The sequence below is a fragment of the Notolabrus celidotus genome, chromosome 10 (assembly GCF_009762535.1).
Source record: "Notolabrus celidotus isolate fNotCel1 chromosome 10, fNotCel1.pri, whole genome shotgun sequence".
Taxonomy (NCBI): Eukaryota; Metazoa; Chordata; class Actinopteri; order Labriformes; family Labridae; genus Notolabrus; species Notolabrus celidotus.
The window spans coordinates 36,724,241-36,749,679 of record NC_048281.1 but is presented as its reverse complement, the minus strand read 5'-3'; the positions used below and the strand labels follow the sequence as shown (position 1 = coordinate 36,749,679).

The 25,439-nt window shown below is 40.5% G+C and overlaps 2 protein-coding genes and 2 long non-coding RNA genes across 7 annotated transcripts in view; 1 reads left to right on the top strand and 3 right to left on the bottom strand.

Moving 5' to 3' along the window:
• itgb5 (integrin, beta 5) overlaps positions 1–4,760 on the bottom strand; it is a 61,877-nt gene extending 57,117 nt beyond the window's left edge. The window contains exons 1-5 of the mRNA XM_034693711.1: positions 4,581–4,760; positions 3,623–4,415; positions 1,593–1,678; positions 1,296–1,500; positions 952–1,201 (exon numbers count right to left, since the gene is read on the bottom strand). Of these exons, the coding sequence (XP_034549602.1) occupies positions 952–1,201; positions 1,296–1,500; positions 1,593–1,678; positions 3,623–3,704 (623 nt within the window). The 5' untranslated portion in view covers positions 3,705–4,415; positions 4,581–4,760. The remainder of the gene's footprint in view (positions 1–951; positions 1,202–1,295; positions 1,501–1,592; positions 1,679–3,622; positions 4,416–4,580) is intronic.
• Positions 3,610–4,837, top strand: LOC117820070. Its single transcript, XR_004632683.1, has 2 exons — positions 3,610–3,728; positions 4,315–4,837. It is a non-coding gene; the product is annotated as an uncharacterized LOC117820070 (long non-coding RNA).
• A 1,097-nt stretch (positions 4,838–5,934) lies between these two features.
• On the bottom strand, positions 5,935–14,970 carry rbm44 (RNA binding motif protein 44). 4 transcript variants are annotated; one of them, XM_034693722.1, is made up of 20 exons: positions 14,641–14,970; positions 13,765–13,792; positions 13,515–13,621; positions 12,896–12,970; positions 12,770–12,818; positions 12,628–12,656; positions 12,344–12,522; positions 11,968–12,188; positions 9,743–10,151; positions 9,608–9,669; positions 9,366–9,515; positions 9,091–9,256; positions 8,981–9,015; positions 8,810–8,891; positions 8,369–8,537; positions 8,163–8,282; positions 7,846–7,919; positions 7,036–7,109; positions 6,683–6,905; positions 5,935–6,537 (listed from the first exon to the last, which is right to left on the bottom strand). In XM_034693722.1, exons 1-20 carry the CDS (start codon positions 14,804–14,806, stop codon positions 6,247–6,249), a joined length of 2,709 nt encoding a protein of 902 aa, XP_034549613.1. In that variant the 5' UTR covers positions 14,807–14,970; the 3' UTR covers positions 5,935–6,246. The 4 variants fall into 4 exon arrangements, with proteins under 4 accessions (XP_034549613.1, XP_034549615.1, XP_034549614.1 ...); XM_034693724.1 differs by having other exon boundaries at positions 11,968–12,170; positions 14,641–14,900; XM_034693723.1 differs by having other exon boundaries at positions 8,369–8,534; positions 14,641–14,899.
• A 1,365-nt stretch (positions 14,971–16,335) lies between these two features.
• Positions 16,336–17,622, bottom strand: LOC117820685. Its single transcript, XR_004632822.1, has 3 exons — positions 17,525–17,622; positions 16,713–16,800; positions 16,336–16,520 (listed from the first exon to the last, which is right to left on the bottom strand). It is a non-coding gene; the product is annotated as an uncharacterized LOC117820685 (long non-coding RNA).
• Between the last annotated feature and the right edge of the window lie 7,817 nt (positions 17,623–25,439).

Sequence of the window (25,439 nt, the reverse complement as noted above, 5' to 3'; positions counted from 1 at the left end):
GTTTAACTGTTAAATCAGGCTCTGTAAATAAAATGTTTGCACACAGAAGCTCAAACAAACAGCTGATCCAGGCTGAGGAAGACCAGAGAGTGTTCTCTGGAAGGTTTAATGTCAGTTTTTATCAGGAGCCTTTGAGCCTGATCCTGATCTTATTTTTATTCATTTTGTATTCTATCTTATTTTATGTTATTTTATCTTTATCATATTTTATTTTATTAATTTTATTGTATTGATTTCATTTTATTTATTTCATTATAATGACTTGTTGTATTTTTATAATATTTATCAGATTTTATTTGCTTGATTTTATTCATTATATTTGATCTATTTTATTATAATCACTTAATATATTTTTCTGGAATTTATCTGATTTAATAGTATTGATTTTATTATAATGACTTATTTTATTTTTGTAATATTTTATCTTTTTTTATTTTATTTGCTTGATTTTATTGTATTTATTTGATATAATTTATTGTTTATAATGACTAAATATATTTCTCTGGAATTTATCTGATTTTATTGTATTGATTTTTTATTGTAATGGTTTGATTTTATTTTGAAGTATTTCCCTTTCCTCTTCCATGTTTTTGCCTTCTATCAGTTCCCCTCCTGCTGTTGTCTCTGCCTCTCTGTTCTCTGTGAAGCTCTCAGGGTTTCATGTTTGAATGTCTTAAAGGTGTTATATCAATAAAATGAGTTCTTTGTAGGAAACGTTTCCAAACGTCGATAATCCAAGAATAACAACCTGATCTCAGAGCAGCTGGAACCAGAACTTTAGACCTGATTCTGTGGGTTCATGTGCGTCCAAGGATTACTCTGCAGGTCCAGCAGCTGTGAAGTAGCTGCCAGCCGAGCAGATCGACAGGACCGGCTCCAACAAAGTCTGAATCTGCTTATGAGTCCCACCACAACATGTGTAACTCCATAGATCAGGCCGTGAACACTCACCCGCTGCAGGGGTTCTCCTGATACTTGGGCGCCGTGTACGAGAAGGGGGACATGTTTTTGTCCACGAAGGATCCGAAGCCCAGCCTGAAGTTACTGGTGAGTTTCCCCATCTCCAGGGCCAGCTTGGTGCCCAGGTTACGGATGGTGTCCAGATCATCTTTCATGGACAGGGACAGGTCCATGAGGTAGTACAGATCTACCGGGTAGTCCTCAACCTGCCGGACCTGCAGCCCGAACCAGGTCTGGCCTCCTGGATGAGTGGGAGGAGAGACTGTGTTAGCTCTGACTCATCTAAGAGAAACTTCTGAACCTTCTCTCTCCTGACCCTGATGTAGAAAACTCACCGGGCCTCAGGCTGACTGAGATCTTCTGGGGCATAATCTGGACCACGCTGGGGGTCGCTCCGGACCCCTTAGAGCTCAGGGGCATGTTCTGCAGGATGGAAACACTGCTGCTGGGGTACTCGATGAACTGCGGCTCGCAGCCCCTCTTATGCAGGTTCTGAAGGAAGTCGCAGCGTGACGTCAGAGTCCGGCCCCTCCTGAAGTCCTGCAGGATGAGAGGGGGACACATCATGATCACACCTCGGTGCTGGCAGGGATTATAAACCCAGACTATATTCCCCTGCAGGTGAACTTTACCTCTTGTGCGCACCAGGCGCAGCTGGGGTGAATCAGGAGGCATTCTTCACAGGATGTAGCGCTGCCACTCATACACAAGTTAAGACCTGAATCATGTTGGAGGAGATCACAGAGGAGCAGGGTTACAACAATCACACGGCAGAGTCTATCACAGATCTTCAGATTAGGGATTAGGAAAACTAAATCAGTGCAAAGCAATGCAACCCTCCTCTTTGTTGTTTTAGGTTTGTAGAGGCACTGGTCTGACAGGTTCTATTTCAGTTCCATGTTACAGGCTGAAGCTGTAACCTGTTTGTTTGCAGAGGTTTGCATTAAACTGGAGGATGCCTCTGATATTTCTGTGACTGAGGACATTAAAATATGTAGAAAGAAGGATAAGAAGCCCCAAAACATGCTGCAGCTTTATAAAATACAAGCTCCTGGAGGTGGTTGAATAAGGGTCATTATTTAATGACCGCCATCCCCACCCCTTCACTGCAAAACCTCCAAATCTTACCAAGTGAAATATTCTCATTTTCAGTCTAAATGTCTTCTCCCTCTTGATTTCAGATACATTTACTGAACAAGGAACATTTGAGAGAGATAGAGAGAGTTTTAAGACATCTTAAATATCTTGTTCAGTCAAACAATCTTGAAATGATCTTGTTTTGAGTTTTAATTTAGAAGAAACAAGGTTTATTTAACATTTCAGACATTTTACAAGCTGAGATCTTATTTATAGAAGACGGATAATCTGGATTTAAGACAAACACTTTACTTGATTTAAGGAAATGACTTTTATTAATCTATCAGAAAACAGATCCACTGATAAAAGAAAGAAAGAAAGAAAGAAAGAAAGAAAGAAAGAAAGAAAGAAAGAAAGAAAGAAAGAAAGAAAGAAAGAAAGAGAAGTTGTTGTTTTTAAGGGTGGGTTTCAGTTTTCAGACACTGTTTCTTTAAATCAGATATAAATCTTCCTCCTCAAACTCCATGCACACAATGAAACAGCTCCTTTAGAGCAGAGCTTCTCCTAAAGAACAACATGACTGAATATTAGTATATCCAGCTCACTATGAGAAGACATTAGATCTCAACATGAGACAATTACACTTTGTCACCTTATTTCAAGAAGAAGATGGTCTTAAACCTAGAGAAGTGCTGCTATAATACAACTCAGATGAAGGTGAATATATCTCAGATGAAGAAGTTGAGTGCAGAAATATTAATGTTTATCATTCCTGTCTTATTCTGAGACACTAAGATTTAAAATACTGGGACAATATTAATTAAAATAAGTTTTCCCTGCTAATTTTAAGATCACAGTTTTCTAAATATTACGTCTTATTTTAACAAATCTTACCAAGCAAATTTTCACTTCTTCTATTGGCTGATTTTTTTGCTTATTTCAAGGTAAAGGTACCTTAGAATAAGGTTTTTCTTATTTTTGAAGGGGCATTTTTACAGTGTAGTATTCAGCCTGTCTGACACAATGCTAGCATTTACAATCATAACATTCACAGAAGCACATGTGTGGTGTTTAAGATGCACAATAATCACACCTTACAGAAGGTTTGTATTCTATTAATTGATCATTCCCTTTCCTTGTGGACACTGAGGCACCTGTGAGACTGAGGAGGAGATATTCTGAGTGTGTTCTAACTCTCCTTCATTAATCATGAACCTGAGAGAAGGAAACAAGGTGAGTGTTCCTCTCTCCTCTGGAACCTGCATGAAACATAAACAACCCAATGACCTGTTTCTCAACTCCATGTGGCTCCAGGTTACAGTAGCTCTAAATGTGTGTGTGTGTGTGTGTGTGTGTGTGTGTGTGTGTGTGTGTGTGTGTGTGTGTGTGTGTGTGTGTGTGTGTGTGTGTGTGTGTGTATACAAACACAGGCTCTATATTGTTTCTGCAAACACAAGCTGAATGCAGATAACAGAGACTGTAGTGCACACACACCATAGACTGTATAAACACACACACACACACACACACACACACACACACACACACACACACACACACACACACACAGCCTGCTTTGTCTTACCTCCGGCAGTGTGCAGCAGTGTTTCCAGAAGCGCGCAGCACAAAGCGACTCTCCAGATCCAGGTCCCTGGGGGGGTCCACATGGTGTCCCTCTGCGTGTTTATCAGGTCTGTCCCTCTCCCTCTGAAGCTGACAGTGGGTTAGACCTGAACCAGGAGCTCCTCTCTCCCCTGTTACTGTGTACAAAGCCAGGTTACAGTGTGTTTACTCCATTCCAGCCCTGAGACCAGCTACCTCACGGTTTAGGATCCAGGCTCGGGGTGCAGGCAGAGACAGTCCTGGTTTAGGATCCAGGCAGAGACAGTCCTGGTTTAGGATCCAGGCAGACAGTCCTGGTTTAGGATCCAGGCAGAGACAGTCCTGGTTTAGGATCCAGGCTCGGGGTGCAGGCAAAGACAGTCCTGGTTTAGGATCCAGGCTCGGGGTGCAGGCAGAGACAGTCCTGGTTTAGGATCCAGGCTCGGGGTGCAGGCAAAGACAGTCCTGGTTTAGGATCCAGGCTCGGGGTGCAGGCAGAGACAGTCCTGGTTTAGGATCCAGGCAGAGACAGTCCCTGTTTAGGATCCAGGCAGAGCCAGTCCTGGTTTAGGATCCAGGCTCGGGGTGCAGGCAGAGACAGTGAGCCATGTTTTTACAGACTCTCGGAGTCCTGTTGATCCGCTTGTTGAACTCAAGTTGTGGATTCCTCTGCAGCTCTCCCCGGACTGACTACTCCTCCCATCCCTGACAGCAGATCCAGGACCCCTCCATGGACCTCCGGGTCCTCCTCGATCTTACACAGAGAACAGGGGAACCTGGAAGAAGAGACAAAACCCGAGTATAGGCAGATAATGTCACTCAAACTGCAGCAGGGATTTCTCCTCTCTCTCTCTCTCTCTCTCCCTCTCTCCCTCTCTCTCTCTCCCTCTCTCCCTCTCTCTCTCTCTCTCCTCCCCTTTCTAACTGGGGATTATATTAACCATTTCCCTGCTGGCTCCAGACTGAGGCTGACTCCAGTCCCTGCATGCAGTGAGGACCCCTGTTGGTGGAGTGAGGAGCTGCTCCTGGAGGAGAGGATCTGTTGCTAAGGGAAACATGAGCAGAATGTAAATGTGTGTTTGTTCAGCTGTCTGCAGTTTACAGAGGGACAGAGAGGAGGACCAATCTGAGACAGGATGAGAGAATAAATGACACAATATTACAGAATCATACATGTAAAATAAATTTGTATATTTCAGTAAAGATGTTTTTATTTCCTCACCTTTCTTATCTTCTATGTACATTTGTCTTCACAGAAACCCAATTGTATTCTTATAATACTGGTCAATATTTCTTTTTTGTTTAAGTTGAATTTAAATGTCTGGATCTGCTGCAGGAACACAATCAATACCATAAAAACATCTCAAGGTCCATTTATTTTTTAACTTTAAAGAAGAGTCAACCTGCAGGTCAGAGGTGATTATCTTCGTCAGAACTTCATAACTTGAATTTCTGCATTTAAAGTTAATTTAAAAAACCTTTGTGCTCCATCTATTGACTGCTGGTATTTTTTAAAGCAATATATCCTGAATAAATAATATTAATTAATTAATCTAGCTTTTAATTTGGAGTAATATATTTTTAGCCCTGGACTGTTATTTGAATCATTGCTTTAACATTTATTCATCTTATTTAATTCTATTCATCTGATCTTGTTAACGCTACCTTATTTTTAACTTTTCTTCCCACTCCTACTTATTTTCTTAATTTTACTGGATTGATTTTATTTTATTTATAATAATGCCTTTTTTAATTTTACCAATTTTTTTTTATTTTGTGAAGCATGTTTATGTGTATGAAAGGGGATTAATAAATAGAGTTGAGTTAATTATATTTTTATTTGTAAAGCACTTTTAAATACATGTAAGAAGTGCTTCACAAAAACAGTAAAATCAGACATAAAGCAGAAAGATGAAACATTAGAATTTGAAAAAAAACACAAAATAAAACTTTCATTTTGTGATTTTGTTTTTATATCTATGCATCTTTTAGCGTAATTTTAATTCCATGTTTATGCAACACAAATCTGTGTAATCTGTTTGAGTCTATAGCTGTGTTTAGTTTTTATCTGGTGCTTTAGATTTATTACAGCTTATGAACTTGTTTTTTTTCCCCTTCACACCAAGAACAGACAGTTTTATACCTCATTTTTTATTTGATTATATAAATTAAAGATTCTTGCAGAGGTTAGAACTGAATCCTGTCTTCCTCCTCCATCAAGCTTTCTCTTTCTCTGAGATGAGGAAATGAAGACGAGCAGGGATGGATTTGCAGAAGGTAAAGAAGGTAATGAAATATCTTAAAGCGTCCTTTTTATTGACGGAGGACAAACGTAGGAACAAAAGCTGCTGAATATAAAACTGTACTCAACATTAAACAGCATTTCTTCTCTTTATAAATTAATTTAACTGCTAAATGTGTGTCAAAGGAGGACCTTTCACTTTCTCTAAAACAACTTCTTTAACAATCAGAAACAGTCAGAAATAAAACACGGCCCTGTGACTCTTTACAACTTCAGGATCATTTCTTAGACATTAGATCCTCTCCTCCCAACAAAGAGCTTCAAACAGATTATTATTAACAAATTATGAAAGTGCGTCTCCTCCATCACTGCGCTGAAGGACCCGACCTGCTCAGGATCTCAGACGTCAGGTCTCTGATGGTCCTGAGGGGCAGGCCGCTGAGGACCCCGTGATGCTTGGCCCTCAGCTCGATCAGAGCGTCCACGATCCTCTGCCTGCCCACGTCCGAGTGTCTCTGCGTCAGCTCGGCCATCAGGCTGTCGAAGCCGCTCATGGTGCAGTAATGTTGGGGCACGCTGGTTTCCTTCGCGGTGGGGGAGATGCAGACCACTTTCCTGTTCTTGGTGCTGGAGCTGAGCGGTGGCTGAGAGACCAGCTGAGGAGAGAGAAGAAACAGAAACTTACAAGATGTCTTCAAAGTCAGAGAGGTGACTGGGAGCTTCAAAAGTCTGCATGATCAGGAGGCTTCAATGTGTAGAGAGAGACTTTTAAAACCTGACATAAAAGGGACCGGGCTGTACCTTTCTCTCAGGTTTACTGGACTCATTGTTGGAGGTCTGAGGTGCTTTGTCCACCTGTGCAGCCTCAGGTTGTTTGATGGAGTCCTGGACCCGGTTCTGGCTCCCACCAGCGGCCCCGATGACCTGCTCCACGTGTAAAGTTTGGCCTTGCATGTTGCAGCCGTTCAGCTCTCTGACTGCAGCTTCAGCAGACTGGGATCCTCTCATCTTCACTAAGGCAACTCTGGATCACAAACAGAGTTGTTATTTTGAGACGAGGACTCACAGCATGAGAGTCTGAGTTCATAAAAACAACTTTAACCTTTGTGAGACCTCGACACTCAAACACTGCTGAGAGGTGTCGTCACAGGTACCTTAAATCATTCTGTAAATCAGAGATGCTGACGTCAGAGGCGTTGTGTTTCTCAAACCACTTCATCACGTCGCTCTGAAAGAGAGAGAGAGAGTTAGTCTGAGCCTGCACTGCCCCCTGCTGACCAGAGAACACCTCTACACTCTGTAAAGTGAATCTGATGAGAACATGACGCTGGGCCTCACTGACGGGGTTTTTAAGAAGGTTCTGATATTCTCCAATCTTGTTTGTAACTAAACTAAATCTGAGAAGTCACGGTCCAACTGGATCAATTATTGGACTAAAAGAAGAGGAACGTCTGTCTCAGGAAACTCTCCTTCAGATTTGAGATCAAACGTTTTATTTCTCTCTGTCTGCTGTGCGTCCTTTTCTGGTTACAGCGTTTCTGATGATCTTTAAACGAGTGATATCAGCGAATATATTTCTTTTTTATTTAAATTTAAATAAAATCAGCTTGTTTGTGTTTCCATTTCAGATCAACTAAACTATCTTTCTAATTTAATTTGTGCATTCCCGATGTCTCTCCTCTTCCTGTGTGATTTCTGTGTGTGGCCCTGCAGTGTCATGCCCTTATATGGTCATCTAAGGGTAGTATCTCTAAGCTAATTAGGAACATCGAGCTTCAACGAGGACGTGGCGTTCATCAATTCAAGAACAAAGGTGAGAAGCGTTCATGAATGTGACGTGGACTTCTCTTAGGAACCTTCTGAAGAGGACATTGAAGAAGATATTGGTGAATGAGGCACAGTGACTCTCAGCAGAGGAACTCATGGTGTTGGTGTGTGTGATCAATCAGCAGGTACAAACTCACCTTGGTCACGTGACTCGGCAGGTTAGACACAAACAGAACAGAGAGCTGGACGTCCTCACGGGGAGATTCTGTGCCTGAAACAATCCAAACACTAAAGTTTAGATCTTCAAATATTCTCATTCTTTAACTTCTCTCCATGAACACGCTGCATGTGCATTAAACACGCCTAAAATATCTCTTCTCTTTGATCTCCTCTTTGACCTTAATATCCCAACAGACTTCACCTGATTTTACTGTTTTATATAGATATGTTGTTTATTGTTGTCTTCCTGTACTTTTAAATGTGTGATATAAATAAAGTTGGTTTGAACTCGTACCGCCGGGCTCATCTTTGGTTGCGTCTCGTCCCGTCTCAGGAGCCGCTGCAGGTCCAGGAGGCTCTAGATCCTCTTCAGCGTCGTACCACGCCTCGCTGCTGTTCAGCTCTCTACACGTCACTGAAGCCAACAAACAGAAGATCTCATCTCTGATTCAGACGCTAACAAAGGTCACTGTTCAAAAGATATGAGGAGGAGTAACTCACCTGTCTGCTGCTCTTCAGGCCTGTGTGCGTTGGGGACGTTGGGGACGTTGGGGACGTTGGGGATGATGGGGACGTTGGGGACGTTGGGGGTGGTGTTTTTATCCTGGAGGAGCAGAGTTACCGCTCTCTTTGCTTTGCTCTCCTTCTTCATCTCTTTCTCTTTTCTCTGCTGAAGATTAAAAACAGTCTGAATAAAGATAAACTTAAGTTCTTTTAGTTCATATTAAATCAAAGAGATGTGCAGATTTTCTCTTTCCAAGAGCTCAAAGTGTTGTCTTCAGTTTGCATCATGTCTTCATTAAATAAAGCCACACAGTCTCTCGTGTCAGAAGCTCGAAGCAGCAGATGTTTAGCTTTAAAAAGGATGAAATGATTCATCGATGATGGGCTTCATGTGTAATCGTCTGCAGCTGGAGTTCTTTCTCTTCCATCACGTCTCACCTGACAGATGTTTCTGCTCCGAGCGTCCGGACAGCCTTTGTCTTCACTCTGTACTTTGTGTTCCTGCGTCTCCTCAGAGCGGCTGTGGATCAGAAGAGATGACGTCACTTTGTCTTTCTACTCAAACACCTGAGCTGCTTCATGATAACAAATAAAGGACATCAGACTCACCCTGCAGGGACACTCCCCAGAACATCACGGACGATCTAAACACGAAGAACACAAGTTAGATAAGATAAATCAAACATTCAGGTGAGTATGGGAAAGAGTCTGAGTCTCACCTGTGCAGGGACATAACTTCCTCCAGTCGTGATCTTCTCACAGTCGACAGACAGAGGCTTCAGTCGCTTCAGGGGAACCCCTCTCAGGATCTCAGCCCTCATCTGATTGAAGTCTGTTTCCAGCTTTTGCACGACGTGTTCGATGTTTGCAGGAGGATCCTTTGGTCTGCAGGGAGGAGCAGAGGTACACGAATCACCGTCCGCAGCCTTTGTCTCGTCATGACTTACTTTGACTGTCAAATAAACTTTGAGCACAGTATCTGGTGTCTCCTTACTCTGGTGTGAGCTGGTCTCCCTCAGCAGACGTGCAGTAGAGTCTCCAGCAGTGCTGTCTGCACATGCTGTACTGTAGAGCCAGGAGGCCCAGCTCTGCCTGCTGAGCTCGCTGCAAACACTCACATTCCTTCTTCAGCACACAACCAGGGCTGCCAAAAACACAACACCGTTACAAACAACATCTCTACAGCAGAGGAAGCCCTCCAGCGGGAGTCTGAAGGAGGACCAGGTGTGATCTCACCTCTTCATCTTCAGTCTCAGCTCCCTCAGCTCCTCCTCAGCTCTCTTCAGTTTCATGAATTCCTGGAGAGGAAAAAAAGGTTCAGTAACATTCCCTGCAGAGGATTTAGAGTCACGTCTCTGGTTTCAGCGATACCTCAGTGAGATAGTCCAGGTCTGCCATGTGGACTTCAGTGATGACGTGTTTGTCAGAGGATCCTGGCGCCTCCGTTTGAGAGAAAGCTGTCGTACGCTGTGGCGGCTCGGTCCCAACCATGACCTCACAGGTGGTGACAGGAGGAGGAGCGCAGGTGAGCGTTCCTGCAGACTGAGAGGACTCAGCGATGTCTGCTGTCCTCTCGTCTCCGGTCACACAGGCCAGGATGCTCCGGTCGTCCTTCATGACGCTGGGGAAGTTATTGCCTGAATCTTTACAGCTTAAGACGGCTTCCTTATCGTCCACAGCGCTCTCTTTGCTGTCAGTAAACTCCGCAGGATCCATGAGGACGCTGTTGAAGCTGAAGTACTGAGAGGGAGAGTCGCTTTCAAACGGTGGCCACTCGGACCTGAAACATCAAAAGGCGTTTTTTGACCAAATGGACTTTAGTCCTGAACTACGTGCGTTTGGACCGGTGGACCCAGGGTCTAAGTTTAGTTCAGAGGTAGATAATCTCCCCCCTAAAAAGCCCCTGCTAGGGGGGTAGTACTTTTCAAAGGTCCCGGGACTTTCGGGGGACGGGGCCTGAAATGCTGAACGTGTCTGATTGGTAGATTAACCTCAGTGTTTTTATTCCTCCCTCCGTCCACAATAACATCACACACATCTGTGATTGACTTGATTTCTCTTTCTTTCATTAGTTTTATTAGTTCATTAGTTTTCAAATTTTTTTTTTTCAAAATTTTTTTTTTCACTTTTTTGTCAATATTTTAATTTTTTTCAAAAGAATATTGTCAAATCTTTATTTTTTTTTCAAATTTTTTTTTTGTCAAAACTTTTTTTGTCAAAATTTTTTTTTGTCAAAAAATGTTTTTGTCAAACATTTTTTTTGTCAACCATTTTTTTTGTCAAATTTTTTTTTGGTCAAATTTTTCCAAAAAACATTCACAGTCATTTTTTTTTTCCATTTGTGATTCACTTGATTTCTCTTTCTTTCATTAGTTTTTATTTGTTCTATCTTGTTTGTATGTGTGTGTACTTTTCAAAAGAAGAAGCTGTGATTCTCTTGATTTAGCAGCTTGTAACAGTAGTCTTCTCTCAGCCCACCGTGAATGCGTCTCTCCTCCCGGTGTTCCGCTTTTAAAAGTGACCCTGTAAACTGGAGACCTTCAGCTGAACGTGTCAGTGTTTGTGGAGTTTACACAGCTGTTGAAACACAGAGGGAGTTCCTGGGAATGCAAACTAGTTTTGTTTTAATTAAGATTTCAAAATATCCTCATCAGATATTTAATGATGGTCAAAAAAAAATTTTCAATATTTTTTTTTGTCAATATTTTTTTATTTTTCCAATTATTTTTGTCAAATTTCTTTTTTCAAAAATGTTTTTCAAATTTTTTTTCAAAATATTTTTTTCTGAGAGTCTCCAGTTAACAGGGTCGCTGTTTAAAGCAAAACACCGGGCGATCACGGCTTTTTGAGTTCAAAAGGATTTTAAAGCCGTGTTGAAACGTCTTTACTACTCGCGCTTATCTCCTCTCACGTGTTGATTCATTCATTGCTTTTTCCATGTTTGGACCTGCAGGCCCAAATTTTTCACTTTTTTTCTGTTTTTTTGCTTTTGGAGCACTATTTCAAATTTGAGGAAAATTATTTTTTTTGACAGGCTCCGGGTCAACTTTTTTTTGTGAACATTTTTTTGTCCAATTTTTTATTTCTTCAATTTTCTTTTTCAAATTTTTTTTTCTCTTTTTTGTCAATATATTTTTTTTTTTTGTCAAATTTTTTTTTTTTTCAAATTTTTTTTTTTTTGTCAAAATTTATTTTTGTCAAAAAAAATTTTTGTCAAAAATTTTTTGGGTCAAAAATTTTTTTGTCAAAAATTTTTTTTGTCAAAATTTTCCAAAAACCATTCAGTCATTGTTTTTTCCATCTGTGATGAATGGCATTCCTCTTTGTGTTACTGCCCTCTACTGGTCTGGTGGTGTAGTGCATGTACTTTTTTTTCCCTCCATACATCACTAGCCTGATCTACACAACCTACCCAGGACTTCAGCCCGCGGTCCAAACGCAGACAACAATGGGGGACCAGGAACCTTTTAGTTCAGGGGAAAGTAGTTCAGGGGGCTAAAAGACCCTGGAACTCTTGGTCCAAATGCACCCCATGTCTCTAACAGTCTTTTCCCTCCACAGTTTCAGATGCATACGCTTACTGTTGAGCTACTCACTGTAACGCACTGACTTCAGGATAGGATACGTTTGCACTCTGGCTTTGTGTCGTTACAGTCTGGCTCCTAAGCTCAGGATTTTCCTGCTGCCTGCATCTCTCCAGCTCCAGGTCCACAGAGAAGCTCGCCAGGGCCACTGGATCTTTGCACAAAGCCACACTGCTGCTTGGAGACGTCTGCCATGAAGCACCGTCTTCATTCAGCTGAAACAGAGACAGACCCTTCAGGAAGAACACACACACACACACACACACAAACACACACACACACACACACACACACACACACACATCTGTTTTAACAGATCTGCAGGATTAAAATCAGAGTTCAAACTTTATCTGTTAAACTTCTACAGAGACGACTGTGGATATCTCACTTTGTGAGTCTTTTGGAGCTTTGGATCCTGAGTGCTGTGGTAGTTGAAAACGGTTTGGAAGCTGTCCTGTAGCGGGACCAGCTGTTCACAGGGACGTGTTTTGGGTTCATTGTCGTTGCAGCAGCTCAGCAGGCTCAAAGTCTCCCTCAGGTGACTGGGCAGCTTGTTCAGCTCCTCGTCTGTGCAGGACGATATTAAAGACAGAAGTGTTGAGCTGCAGATGCATGGTTGAATTCATGTTTAAGACTAAATGATGAACAAAACGTGTGAGATCTGCTAAATACCACATGTGCACTTCTTTCCTCCTGATTTCCTGGATGACAAACAAACACAAAGAGAGAGAAGAGGTTCAACCAAACGTACATGTAGGATAATGAAGTCTTAATTCACCCCGTTATGAATTCACTGAGTTTGCTGCAGACTCACTTTGTGGAGGTCATGGCGGGTTTGGCGGGTTTGGCACTTCTAATGTTATCTGTAATGAATTGAAAACCGTCACCGTCTCCTCTCTGTCACAGATATCAGACAACTGAGACCGCTTCACAGACTTACACTTTACATAAACATGATGGCTGGACAGTTCTAGGGCAGGATGCCTCTGCAGGAACTGATGAAACCCTCCTTCATCTTGGAGAAAGAAAAACACTTGTTTCATAATCACAATACTAACCTTCTGTTTTATTACACAATGAAGGGATACAGGCATGGTTTGTACGATTTGCTCATTTCTTCATTTATCAGGTGTCACAAACATTATTCATGCTAACCATAGACCTTTCTGCAGTCCCTGAGCTCCCTTGTCTCGTAGGTTTCTCTGAATCTACAACTACTACTATCATCTCTTTCTCTCTCTCTCTTCATCTCCCTCTATCCCTCTCTCCAACACGGTCTCAGCAGATGTGTGTCTAACATGAGTCTGGTCCTGCTGGAGGTTTCTGCCTGTTAAAGGAAGTTTGTCCTTGCCACTGTAACTTGCTAAATGCTGCAAAGTGCTCTGCTCATGGTGGATTAAGATGAGATCAGACTGAGTCCTGTCTGGAAGATGGGACTGGATCTGATCCTTGATTAAGAAGTCTTGTTTTAAATACTGGAGTTTTGTTCCCTTGCACAGATTTGTCTCGAGTGATCTGAAGAAGTCTAGCTTGCCTGCAGAATTCATGGTGAAACATACCCTGTATGAGCTTCCTGTCCTCTGGAGACAAACGCAGGTACCAGCCCAGCAGCTTGGGGTCAGTTAGGGAGAGGTATGGATGAGCGTCCACCAAATCGAACACAGACCTAGGAAACACAGAACAAGCTGTTACTTATTTATTTAAACTTTAGTTTAATTTACTTCACATAGAAGTCATAACATTCCACCAAAACAAACCAAATCTGAAAATATTATTAGTAAAATCTAAAGAGATCTGTGACGAGCTCACCTGTCCAGAAAGAACCTCCTGTTCTCCTCTGTTATAAAGAAACAACAGTTTGATTAAAAAATGACTCAAATATTCAACATGTAGTCTGTTAGTTTAACTGATCCTGTAGAAACATATTTAATATTCAACATGTAGTCTGTTAGTTTATAAACTGATCCTGTAGAAACATATTTAATATTCAACATGTAGTCTGTTAGTTTAACTGATCCTGTAGAAACATATTTAATATTCAACATGTAGCCTGTTAGTTTAACTGATCCTGTAGAAACATATTTAATATTCAACATGTAGTCTGTTAGTTTAACTGATCCTGTAGAAACATATTTAATATTCAACATGTAGTCTGTTAGTTTAACTGATCCTGTAGAAACATATTTAATATTCAACATGTAGTCTGTTAGTTTAACTGATCCTGTAGAAACATATTTAATATTCAACATGTAGTCTGTTAGTTTAACTGATCCTGTAGAAACATATTTAATATTCAACATGTAGCCTGTTAGTTTAACTGATCCTGTAGAAACATATTTAATATTCAACATGTAGTCTGTTAGTTTAACTGATCCTGTAGAAACATATTTAATATTCAATATGTAGTCTGTTAGTTTATTAACTGATCCTGTAGAAACATATTTAATATTCAACATGTAGTCTGTTAGTTTAACTGATCCTGTAGAAACATATTTAATATTCAACATGTAGTCTGTTAGTTTAACTGATCCTGTAGAAACATGTTTAATATTCAACATGTAGTCTGTTAGTTTAACTGATCCTGTAGAAACATATTTAATATTCAACATGTAGTCTGTTAGTTTAACTGATCCTGTAGAAACATATTTAGATTAACTTTAATGAAACTCTGTGTTTTTAACTCACTCTGGTTGAGGTTCTGGTTCTGGTTCTGGGTCACCCTGCTGCAGTAACAAGGGACCACCACCCTCGCGTAGTCCGAGTACTCGAGCCGGGGGACGGGCAGCTCGTAGGGCGCGGGTCCGGGACAGTACGACCAGGATCCGGGCCAGACCGTCTGAAAGGACTCCATGAAGGGACCAGGGTTCAGAACGAGCTAACGGCTAACGGCTGACGGCGTGACGTCACCCGAAATTTAAACTAACGGTCGACAAGAATCATGACGTCACCAAGCAACCGTTAGAAATTTTCTAGCTAGCAACGGCTAGCTGGAAATGTTAGTGCTAGCTTCCTGCCGCAGTGAGGACATTTCACCCACTTTAACCTTATTTATAAAGAAGTCTATATTAAAGTCTATATTAAAGTCTGTATTAAAGTATATATTAAAGTCTATATTAAAGTATGTATTAAAGTCTGTATTAAAGTCTATATTAAAGTCTGTATTAAAGTATATATTAAAGTCTGTATTAAAGTCTATATTAAAGTCTGTATTAAAGTCTATATTAAAGTCTGTATTAAAGTATATATTAAAGTCTATATTAAAGTATGTATTAAAGTCTGTATTAAAGTCTATATTAAAGTCTGTATTAAAGTCTATATTAAAGTCTATATTAAAGTCTGTATTAAAGTCTATATTAAAGTCTATATTAAAGTCTGTATTAAAGTCTATATTAAAGTATATATTAAAGTCTGTATTAAAGTCTATATTAAAGTCTGTATTAAAGTCTATATTAAAGTCTATATTAAAGTATATATTAAAGTCTGTATTAAAGTCTATATTAAAGTCTGTATTAAAGTCTATATTAAAGTCTATATTAAAGTATGTATTAAAGTCTATATTAAAGTCTGTATTAAAGTCTATATTAAAGTCTGTATTAAAGTATATATTAAAGTCTATATTAAAGTATGTATTAAAGTCTATATTAAAGTCTATATTAAAGTCTATATTAAAGTATATATTAAAGTATATATTAAAGTCTGTATTAAAGTCTATATTAAAGTCTATATTAAAGTCTATATTAAAGTCTGTATTAAAGTCTATATTAAAGTATATATTAAAGTCTATATTAAAGTATATATCAAAGTCTGTATTAAAGTCTATATTAAAGTATATATTAAAGTCTATATTAAAGTATATATTAAAGTATATATTAAAGTATATATCAAAGTCTGTATTAAAGTCTATATTAAAGTATATATTAAAGTCTATATTAAAGTATATATTAAAGTATATATTAAAGTATATATTAAAGTCTATATTAAAGTATATATTAAAGTATATATTAAAGTCTGTATTAAAGTATATATTAAAGTCTATTTTAAAGTCTATATTAAAGTATATATTAAAGTATATATTTAAGTCTGTATTAAAGTCTGTATTAAAGTCTATATTAAAGTCTATATTAAAGTCTATATTAAAGTCTGTATTAAAGTCTATATTAAAGTCTATATTAAAGTCTGTATTAAAGTCTATATTAAAGTCTGTATTAAAGTATATATTAAAGACTATATTAAAGTCTATATTAAAGTCTATATTAAAGTCTGTATTAAAGTATATATTAAAGTCTATATTAAAGTCTGTATTAAAGTCTATATTAAAGTCTATATTAAAATCTATATTAAAGTATATAGATACCATAGATATAGATTCTATATCCTTGTTTACATGTTGATGTTGTTCACATGATGTTATATCACCTCGGTGGGCAGATGCAAGGATATCCTTGCAGTATGCCTACTAGCAGTACGTACTGATCTGGCCAAAATTCAGTCTGTAGTGAACAAGAGCAAAATCTGCAGTATGCCAAAACTCCCCGGATGTCGTACTGAGTCAGGAACATTTCTCACTGAAAACACAGAGAATAAAGTAGAACATTTGGCACCTGTCTCTATGGTTCACACAGAGCCTAGCTAAAGCTGATGAATCTCATTCTGCTTATTTTCCTCCACTCTTTTATTACTGCAGGTCACAAATCTAAAGAGGAAGTTAACCTGATGCAGCTTTATTCAGCGTGTTTGGCTCCCTCAAGGACACTTACGTATGTCAGGAATAAAGTTTCAGTCTCCATCCGCTGACAGTGAGCAGTCCCCAACCCGGTGCACTGTTCTGTGGCTGTATCTCTCTCCCTGCGGCCACAGGGAAAAGCATTATATAATTCAGACGTCAGCATGTTTAAAATTCAGAGGACTCAATAAAGTGACTGTATTGTTATGCCATCAGGACACACTCATGTCCCCATTCGATGAGAGCTATCATTTTTTTATGCAGTTCAACTCAGTTCAGCACCTTCATTGTCCTTGTGTTGAAATTCAATGTGCACCAAAGAGTGAAACCCACATATTATAACATCTCCAATTCTCCACTCCCACACTACGCCCACCATCTACAGCAAGAAGAGACAGATCTGCAGCCTGAAGAATTCAGCTGCAACAGAGGACTGTTTGTCCAGCTCCTGTAATGTGTTTTTACCTTTGTTAATGTCTGATGGGCATTCATTGACTCTGTGTTGTTGTTGAGAAAGAAGAGTAGTTATCTAGTGATGTAGCGTGTGGGATGGTTAACTTCTGGCATTACGTAATCAGCAACACACAAGTCTTAAATCAGAGTTTAATCAACAGAAATGACTAGTTTCAATAAATACACTTTGCATTACATAAAGGGTCTTAATAAAGCTGATGAGCCAAATGATTGTACTATGACTGAACTTCAGTTTTTCATGCTAATGATATCAGGAGCAAAACAGGCCTACTACTGTACCTGTGCTAACACTTTAGCTAGCCAGCTTGCTAAGTGGCTTTACCTGCTGACATGCTCCATTATGTTAAATCATAAAGCTAGCTTTAACTTCACCTGCAGGTCCATCATGTTCTGTCGACACCAATGTTTGAACCATGACGCCTAGCTGAGCAACAGCTAGCAGGCTAACCTTACTTTTCTTGCTAGCTAACATTACCAACAGCAAAAATCTCTAGCTAGTTTCCAAGAACTTAACCAGCCTGCATGTTCAATAAAGCCTGTGTTATTGAAAAAAGGTTCACTTTACCCTCCTGTTATGTTTGTTTCTCTGGAACAGCAATAATGTTCCTGGGTCAACTTGACCCGGGGCATATTCAATTATCCAAAAGTGTCAGAACCCAAAAAAATCCCAATACAATTCGTTTTAAATCGAATTTTTGACTCCATTACTAACCAGTTAAATCCAGATTTAGTCCATTGGTGTTCTTTAATTCTCATAGATCATGGTTCAATGAGGAGAACTCACTCGTTTTTCATTAAAATTCATGTTAAAATTTATTTTAATGTACATTGGAAAGCCCTAAATATAAATACAATAGTTTTACATGACATGGATTTTTGTTTCTTTTTTTTTACATTTTGAATTTCTTACGAAGTGGTGTTGATAAATAAACACGACACCTCTTCTGTCACATGCTGCCCAGATTGTTATGCTGCATTTAGCTGGTTTGGAGCAGATACTGCCTATAATAGACTTTAAAAAGGGTCAGTTTGACCCACAACATAACAGGAGGGTTAAGCCGACAAATGTAGCAGCTAAAGTTAAAAGCAAAGGTATAAAAAAGCTATGTTGCTAAATCCTGTCCTGTTTCATGTCACTGATGTGACTGATGATGCTCAACAGGATGCTGACGTCAATAAAAACATATTTACCCTTATTAACTCTGTGGATTCTTCTCTGTGCTGAATCTACCGTCTGCACATTGATCCATACTGTACAAACATCACGACTGTTACATTTCTAAGCTGCTTTTCATCTTTGTTTCATCATCATGTTATGCAAGAAAAGCCTCCTACCACTTGTATTATTATTGCTATTCATTTAAAGCAGAGATGTAATCCTGACAGCAGGGCCGCTCTCTGGGAAACGGTTGTAAGTGCTAATGAATGTTTTGGCAGAGCTATCACTTCTGTCACATAAGATAAGCTCGCTGAAGGAGTAAAGGAAAAAGACTCAACAGAATGTTATGCTAACACCATAATGCCGTTCACACATTACTCAGACTCTTCTGTCCAAAGTGAATTCATTCTTTTTGTCTTACACAACAATGAAGAAGTGCTTTTCAGTGTCTCGTTCAGTGAAGGACACTAACAGAAAGGGTCGGGCCTTGACATGAATGAACTCTATGATCCAGCACACCTAGCAGAACGGAGCATAGTCAGGATACTTCATGGTCTCATTCAAAGAATTCTCTTTACAGTACAAAGAGAGTCTGGGATTGTAAATGTATGTCGTACAGGTTCAGTGCTGGAAAATCTCACTTCAAACATACATCATTACAGAGTTCAGGACTAAATAGGCTTTTTATAACAAGCAGCCTTTGGTAAAGTTATTTCAGTGACTACTCCTCTGAAGCGTGGAGGCTAATCTGTTTACAGAAACCTGTGCTAACATCACAAGGTAGAAACCACCTGAGGCCTGTGTTTCTTTCTCATCAGCTTTACCCTACAAGAGTGGAAACCTAAAAAATAAACGTATTACCAAACCATCTAGAACAGGGGTTCCCAAAGTGTGGGTCGGGACCCCTTGGGGGGGTCGCGAGACACAAGTGGGGGGTCGCGAGATGTCTTCCAGAATGTTTTTTTTTTTTTTAGTTATCTAAAATTAGTGCATTTTACCCATTATAGTAAAAAATAGTAGCTAAATGTGTAATGAGTTTTCTGCCTTTCTTTGTTCCAGATGACTCCTAAGTTTAGGGTTAGTGAACAGTTAATGATCTAAAGCATCAGCAGCAGCAGGTTCATTCATAACACACAGGAAACACAGACACATGCTCATACAGGGAGGGTCACTTTCTGCAGACCAGCTAAATGAAGACACATTAAATAACTCTGAGGGACAGGGGGGGTCACGAGTCTTTGGGACCTTTATTTTGTGGGTCACTGGCTGAAAAGTTTGGGAACCTCTGCTCTAGAAAAATGCTTACTCAGCTAATAATTCAAGCAACAATCTCTGATACTTCTCTTACAGTAACCCTTCTCACATCCTCTGCTGATCAAAACAACATTTAATAACACAACATTATTGCATTGTGTGTAAAACACGAACATAGTCTCGGTGACGTCAACAATTAGTTACTGTAGGGGAATTGTGAGGCCTAAACATGGCGGCCATATTGGAAATACTGACTCCAACTAACTTCAAACTTCTCTTGAACCCAGCCATGAGGTGGAGTTGTGGAGTTGAGATCACATGCCTCCTGGCCGTCAGGTACACTGTACCCACCTGTCAGTCAAATCAGCCATGCCGCGAGTTATGCATGACTCTTAGCCTTAATATAATCACAACAGATGAGAAATAATAATCATGTTTTGCACCAGGCTTGTTCGATTATGCTGTAAAATGTGCATTTTAACATGGGACCTAATGCTGTGTGCTTTGTTTTGGAGCAAGCCTCCAGTGGACACTTGAGGAACTGCACTTCCACACTGGCTTCATATTCAAACACATGAGGTTGCTGCTTTATTTAAGTCAAGTTTGGATGCTGCAACTTCAGTCTACACTGCAACGTTTAGCATAAGATCCAGTCAGGAGCTTCTCTTTAGGTTTCTGTTCTTAGGTCATTTAATTTCAGGGTCACCATGAAAAGTAGCACAAGAAGACATAGTGTGGAAAAGAGCTGAGATTGCATTTAGCAGTTGAACCTGACCTTTCAAGAACAATGTTGTCGGCAGTGTGATCTATTTAAACATTCAGTGATCTCAGTCTGATGTTTAAGGCCGTTACTGCCTCCATGCACCAGAGATACCTCAGTGCTCATGTTCCTGTAGTTGTGGCGCCCGACCACCAGAGGGCAGCCATGGTTAATGTAAAATGACAGTGAGCTGTCCTGGAGATCTGAAGGCAGTAATGGCTCGTGGGTGGTGTGTGTGTGTGTGTTTGTGTGAAATCAGTTATGCAACAGAGTTTTCGGAGCGAGGTCTCACCATGGTAATTAGCTTTGTGCGAACACGGCGTGTTGGCCAAATAAAGTGAAAGATTTGTGCTGTTCCCTTCCCGGCAGCATGACCCATATTTCTCAGCTGTAGTCGCAGCCAGGACAGAGTGTTTCTCTGCTCCTTCAAACTACAGTAGATGAAGGGTGTGTGAGTGTTTGAGTGAGGTCTGCAGACTCAGAGCTGAAACCACATTATGCTGGAGCGGCCTCGTCTCCAACCCGGATCAATAATTGACTTTGGAGCAGCAAGTGGTCATGTGGTCTAATGTATGTTGGAGGACTGTGTGTGTCCACTCTCTCCCTGCTGAAGCCCCAGGGTCGGGCACTCTGTGATAGTGTTTGTATTGATTCAGTGAGATGTTTATGGTGTTTGCTTCATATTTGCACACTCTGTCCATATCCTACTGTCAACCCGCGGCAGCTCTTCTGGATAAAGAGGATCTGGAGCGGTCCGGGCTGGTGATGGAGCGGTTCCAAGAGGATGGGACACTTCCAAAGCCCCAATTGTTCCTGGTAAATGGATCAGGATCATTATACTGGGCTTATGGCCTAATCTGGAGTGTGAATAGCAGGTAGGGGGTTGGATGCGTACACAGAGACGGGGGAGGGTATTTTTAGCCGAGTATGCTTTAGGGTTGGCAGAGAAGTGTGTTTGTCACTTCACCACTTTAGTCCGGATCCAAATATACATCAGTCACTCTGTTCTTTATTAAACAATCCCATTAAGGTGCCTTACTCAAAGACCAGGACCAGATCGTCACTCATTGGGACTCAATCAGTTCATCAGTTTATATTCATGCAGCCATAAATCAGAATCAAAGTTATCTCGAGTCTTTGCAACAGGGGCGAGGAAGGACTTCCTTTAACGAGCAGAAACCTTGGGAGGAACCAGACTCGTGCTGACCGGCCGTCTGCTGAGACTGGACGGGCTGAGGAAGAGGGAAACAGTGATCACATTTTGGGGCCTCAGAATTTCATCTCTACTTCATGCAGACGATGTGCTCCTCTTGGCTCCTTCAGGCTCAGACCTCCAGCAGGATGAGTCGGCACCTCCAAGTCCAAGGCCACGGTTCTGATACTGATACTGGATTGGTAGCTCTGGGTTGGGAGTGAGTCCTTACCCCAAGTGAAGCAGTTCAAGTATCTTGGGATCTTGTTCAGGAGTAAGGGGGACATGGGTCGTTAGGTCTTCCAAAGTGTGACTGGACTCAGCCTTAGAGGAAGGGTCAGGAGCTTGGACAGCAGGGGGGAGCTGGGAGAAGAGCCACTACTCCTCTGCACAGCAGTATACAGTTCTGGTGGTTCGGGGAATCTGGTATGATGCCTCTTGGGTGCCTCCCTTTGGTGGTTTTCCTGGCTAACCAACTGGGAGGAGAACCACGGGTAGACCCAGATCACACTGGAGAGATTATTTATCAAGTCTGGCCTGGAAACGCCCCGGGTCCTCGAGGAGGAGCTGAAAGAGAACGCTGGGGAGGGGGACATTCGGGGCAACTTACTGATCCTGAACTGGAGTCTGGATAAGTGGAGGAACATGCAGAGATGGATGGATGGATGGATGGATTGATGGATGGATGGATGGATGGATGGATTGATGGGTGGATGGATGGATGGATGGATGGGTGGATGGATGGGTGGGTGGATGGATGGATGGATGGATGGATGGGTGGATGGATGGATGGATGGATGGATGGATGGATGGGTGGATGGATGGATGGATGGATGGATGGATGGATGGATGGATGGATGGATGGGTGGATGGATGGATGGATGGATGGATGGATGGACGGACGGACGGACGGGCGGGCGGGCGGGTGGATGGATGGATGGGTGGATGGATGGATGGATGGATGGATGGATGGATGAATGGGTGGGTGGATGGATGGATGGATGGATGGATGGATGGATGGATGGATGGATGGATGGATGGATGGACGGACGGACGGACGGGCGGGCGGGCGGGTGGATGGATGAGTGGGTGGATGGATGGATGGATGGATGGATGGATGGACGGACGGACGGACGGGCGGGCGGGCGGGTGGATGGATGGATGGGTGGATGGATGGATGGATGGATGGATGGATGGATGGATGGATAGGATGGATGGATGGATGGATGAATGGATGGATGGATGGATGGATGGGTAGATGGATGGATGGATGGATGGATGGATGGATGGATGGATGGATGTTAAAAGGTATCAGGAGGACTTAAGCATCCTTATAAACTTTTGTTTTCTGGAGTTTAAGAACTTGTGGTTGTAGATCGTTGTGGATCGTTGTCCTCCTCGTGGTGTGTTGGTGAAATGATTCCTGAAATCTGGATCACACAGAGTGCAGTGGGTCCCTCATAAACATGACAGCTCCAGTGTTAATATTCAGATTAATATCTCAATAATAATCTGCATGTTCCTCACTCTGGTTATCACTCATTAACTGATCCAGAGAGAAGACTTTAAAGGTTGGATCAGGAGCATAAGGTGTTTGAGAGTCCTGATCCTCAACGTGTTCTCTGACCACAGAAGTCAATACAGGTGTTCTTTTCTAAATCTGTCATGTTCCAGGTTACCTGCACACCTTCACACGCTGCTTTAAAGAAAGGAAGGACACAAAGGGATGCCGGGAGAGCAGTTTATGAAAAAATAACACATCTGCTCTGAGTGCTGGAGGCGACTCCACTCACACAAAAACACAGCCCATCAGGGCAGGGCACCTCCCATGAGCGCACTAAAAGGTCTTTCATAGCATTCAAAGGCACTCTGCGCTCTCAATCAATGGAAAGCTGCCTGCCAGGCTGAGTTACAGGAGACCAGAGCTCAGCTTTTACACTCTGTGGTTTGATCAGGCTCTGACTCAACACCACGAGCTGCCGGCCATCCAAACTCAGAGTCTGAGTCTGCAGCTCAGCTTCATCACGTTGGAGATCATCTACATGTATGTCAGAGCCAGATATTCAAGGTTTAATTACAAGTCAGACTCTGTGACACTGAATACACACGCCTCATGGGGAGTTCATACATCTGTAGTGAGTCGTTCCAAACGTCTCAGATTATTCCAAGGAGACTCGATAGTTTGATCAACACTCAGAGACAGATCCAGGTCGTATTTTCTTTGTCAGGTTAAAATCTATTTGGACTGAGGTTCAACAGAGCACTTTGCAGCATTTAGCAAGTTACAGTGACAAGGACAAACTCCCTTTAACAGGCAGAAACCTCCAGCAGGACCAGACTCATGTTAGACACACATCTGCTGAGACTGAGAGAACTGAAGGGTAGCTCCTGCACACTGTTTAACTGAAGGTGAGCATCAGGTGAGTTCCTAAGAATACAGTTTGTTATTTGAATTAAACTCTTTCCTGTGTCCAGGGTTAGCGATCATCCTGTCTTTGTTTCCACCCGTCAAGTTGATTTATGATGTTTAATCATTTGAATATTTCCAAAAGGATCCTCATTTCATTCTCAGACCAGTTTCATACCGCCGTGTTGCACCAAGGTGTTCTTGCATGATGAGACAAGAGGTGAGTATGTGCAAGACAGGATGCAATCAGTGAGTGTAAACACGGCTGTTAGACCAGAAAACAACATTTTTATTATTCAGATTAAATTACAATCTGATCTGCAGATTTACTCTGATCAGTGTTCATGAGTCTTTTGTATGCTGATTAGTCCTCATGTTTAGTTTTAACTGAGTTTTATTCTTATAAGTTTTATTTCACCACACTTTATTTATTTATTATCTAGTTCAAATTTTAGTCACTTTTTATTTTTATTTTTATTATTATTTATTTATTTAAAGTATAGAATTTTGTTTTATTTTAATGGTTTAATATTTTAGTGTTTTATTATCTTAGAAATGTATTTTATTTTGTTGAGTTTAACTTCCTGTGTTGAGTTTTAACATCTAAGGGTTGTTGCATGATGAGACAAGAGGTGAGTATGTGCAGGACAGGATGCAATCAGTGAGTGTAAACACGGCTGTTAGACCAGAAAACAACATTTTTATTGTTCAGATTAAATTATAATCTGATCTGCAGATTTAATCTGATCAGTGTTCATGAGTCTCTTTAGTCCTCATGTTTAGTTTTAACTGAGTTTTATTCTTATAACAGTTTTATTTCACCACACTTTATTTATTTATTATCTAGTTCATATTTTAGTCACTTTTTATTTGTTTTATTATTATCATGTATTTATTTTAAGTATAGCATCTTATTTTCTTTTAATGGTTTAATATTTTAGTGTTTTATTATCTTAGAAATGTATTTCATTATAGTGAGTTTAATTTCCTGTGTTGAGTTTTAACATCCTGAGCATGTTCAAAACAGGATGCACTCAGTGAGTGTAAACACGGCTGTTAGATCAGAAAACAAAATAAACACCAACATTTTTATAATTCAGATTTCATCTGATCGGTGTTCATCAGTCTTTTGTTTCCTGATTAGTCCTCATGTTAATTCTCACTTTTAACCCTTCTGTTATGATGCGGGTCAAGTTGACCCTTTTTAAAGTTCAAAAGTAAAAAAAAAATGTTGAAAGTATTTTTTCAGTATGAAACATCTTTACTTGGTTTAATAGGTGAAATCAACATATTCAAATAAAAATATTCATTTCACATTTTAGGCAATAAATGCCTCCAAACCAGCTGAAAACTGGGCAGCATGTGACAGCAGAGGTGTCTCAGGTTCATTTATCAACTTCATAATAAAAAGTTAAACAAAAATCTGTGTCATGTGAAACTATTGTATTTATATTTAAGTCTTTCTAATGTACATTTAAAAAGTTTTAACGTGAATTTTCATTCAAAACAAGCGAG

Excerpts from the sequence above, each read along its gene's own strand:
- rbm44 (XM_034693722.1), bottom strand. The coding sequence starts at position 14,806 with ATGGAGTCCTTTCAGACGGTCTGGCCCGGATCCTGGTCGTACTGTCCC. Across the intron at positions 12,189-12,343 it reads AGCTCCAAAAGACTCACAAA|GGTCTGTCTCTGTTTCAGCT; the intron begins GTGAGATATCCA and ends TTCTTCCTGAAG. Across the intron at positions 6,538-6,682 it reads CCAGTAAACCTGAGAGAAAG|CTGGTCTCTCAGCCACCGCT; the intron begins GTACAGCCCGGT and ends CTCTCTCCTCAG.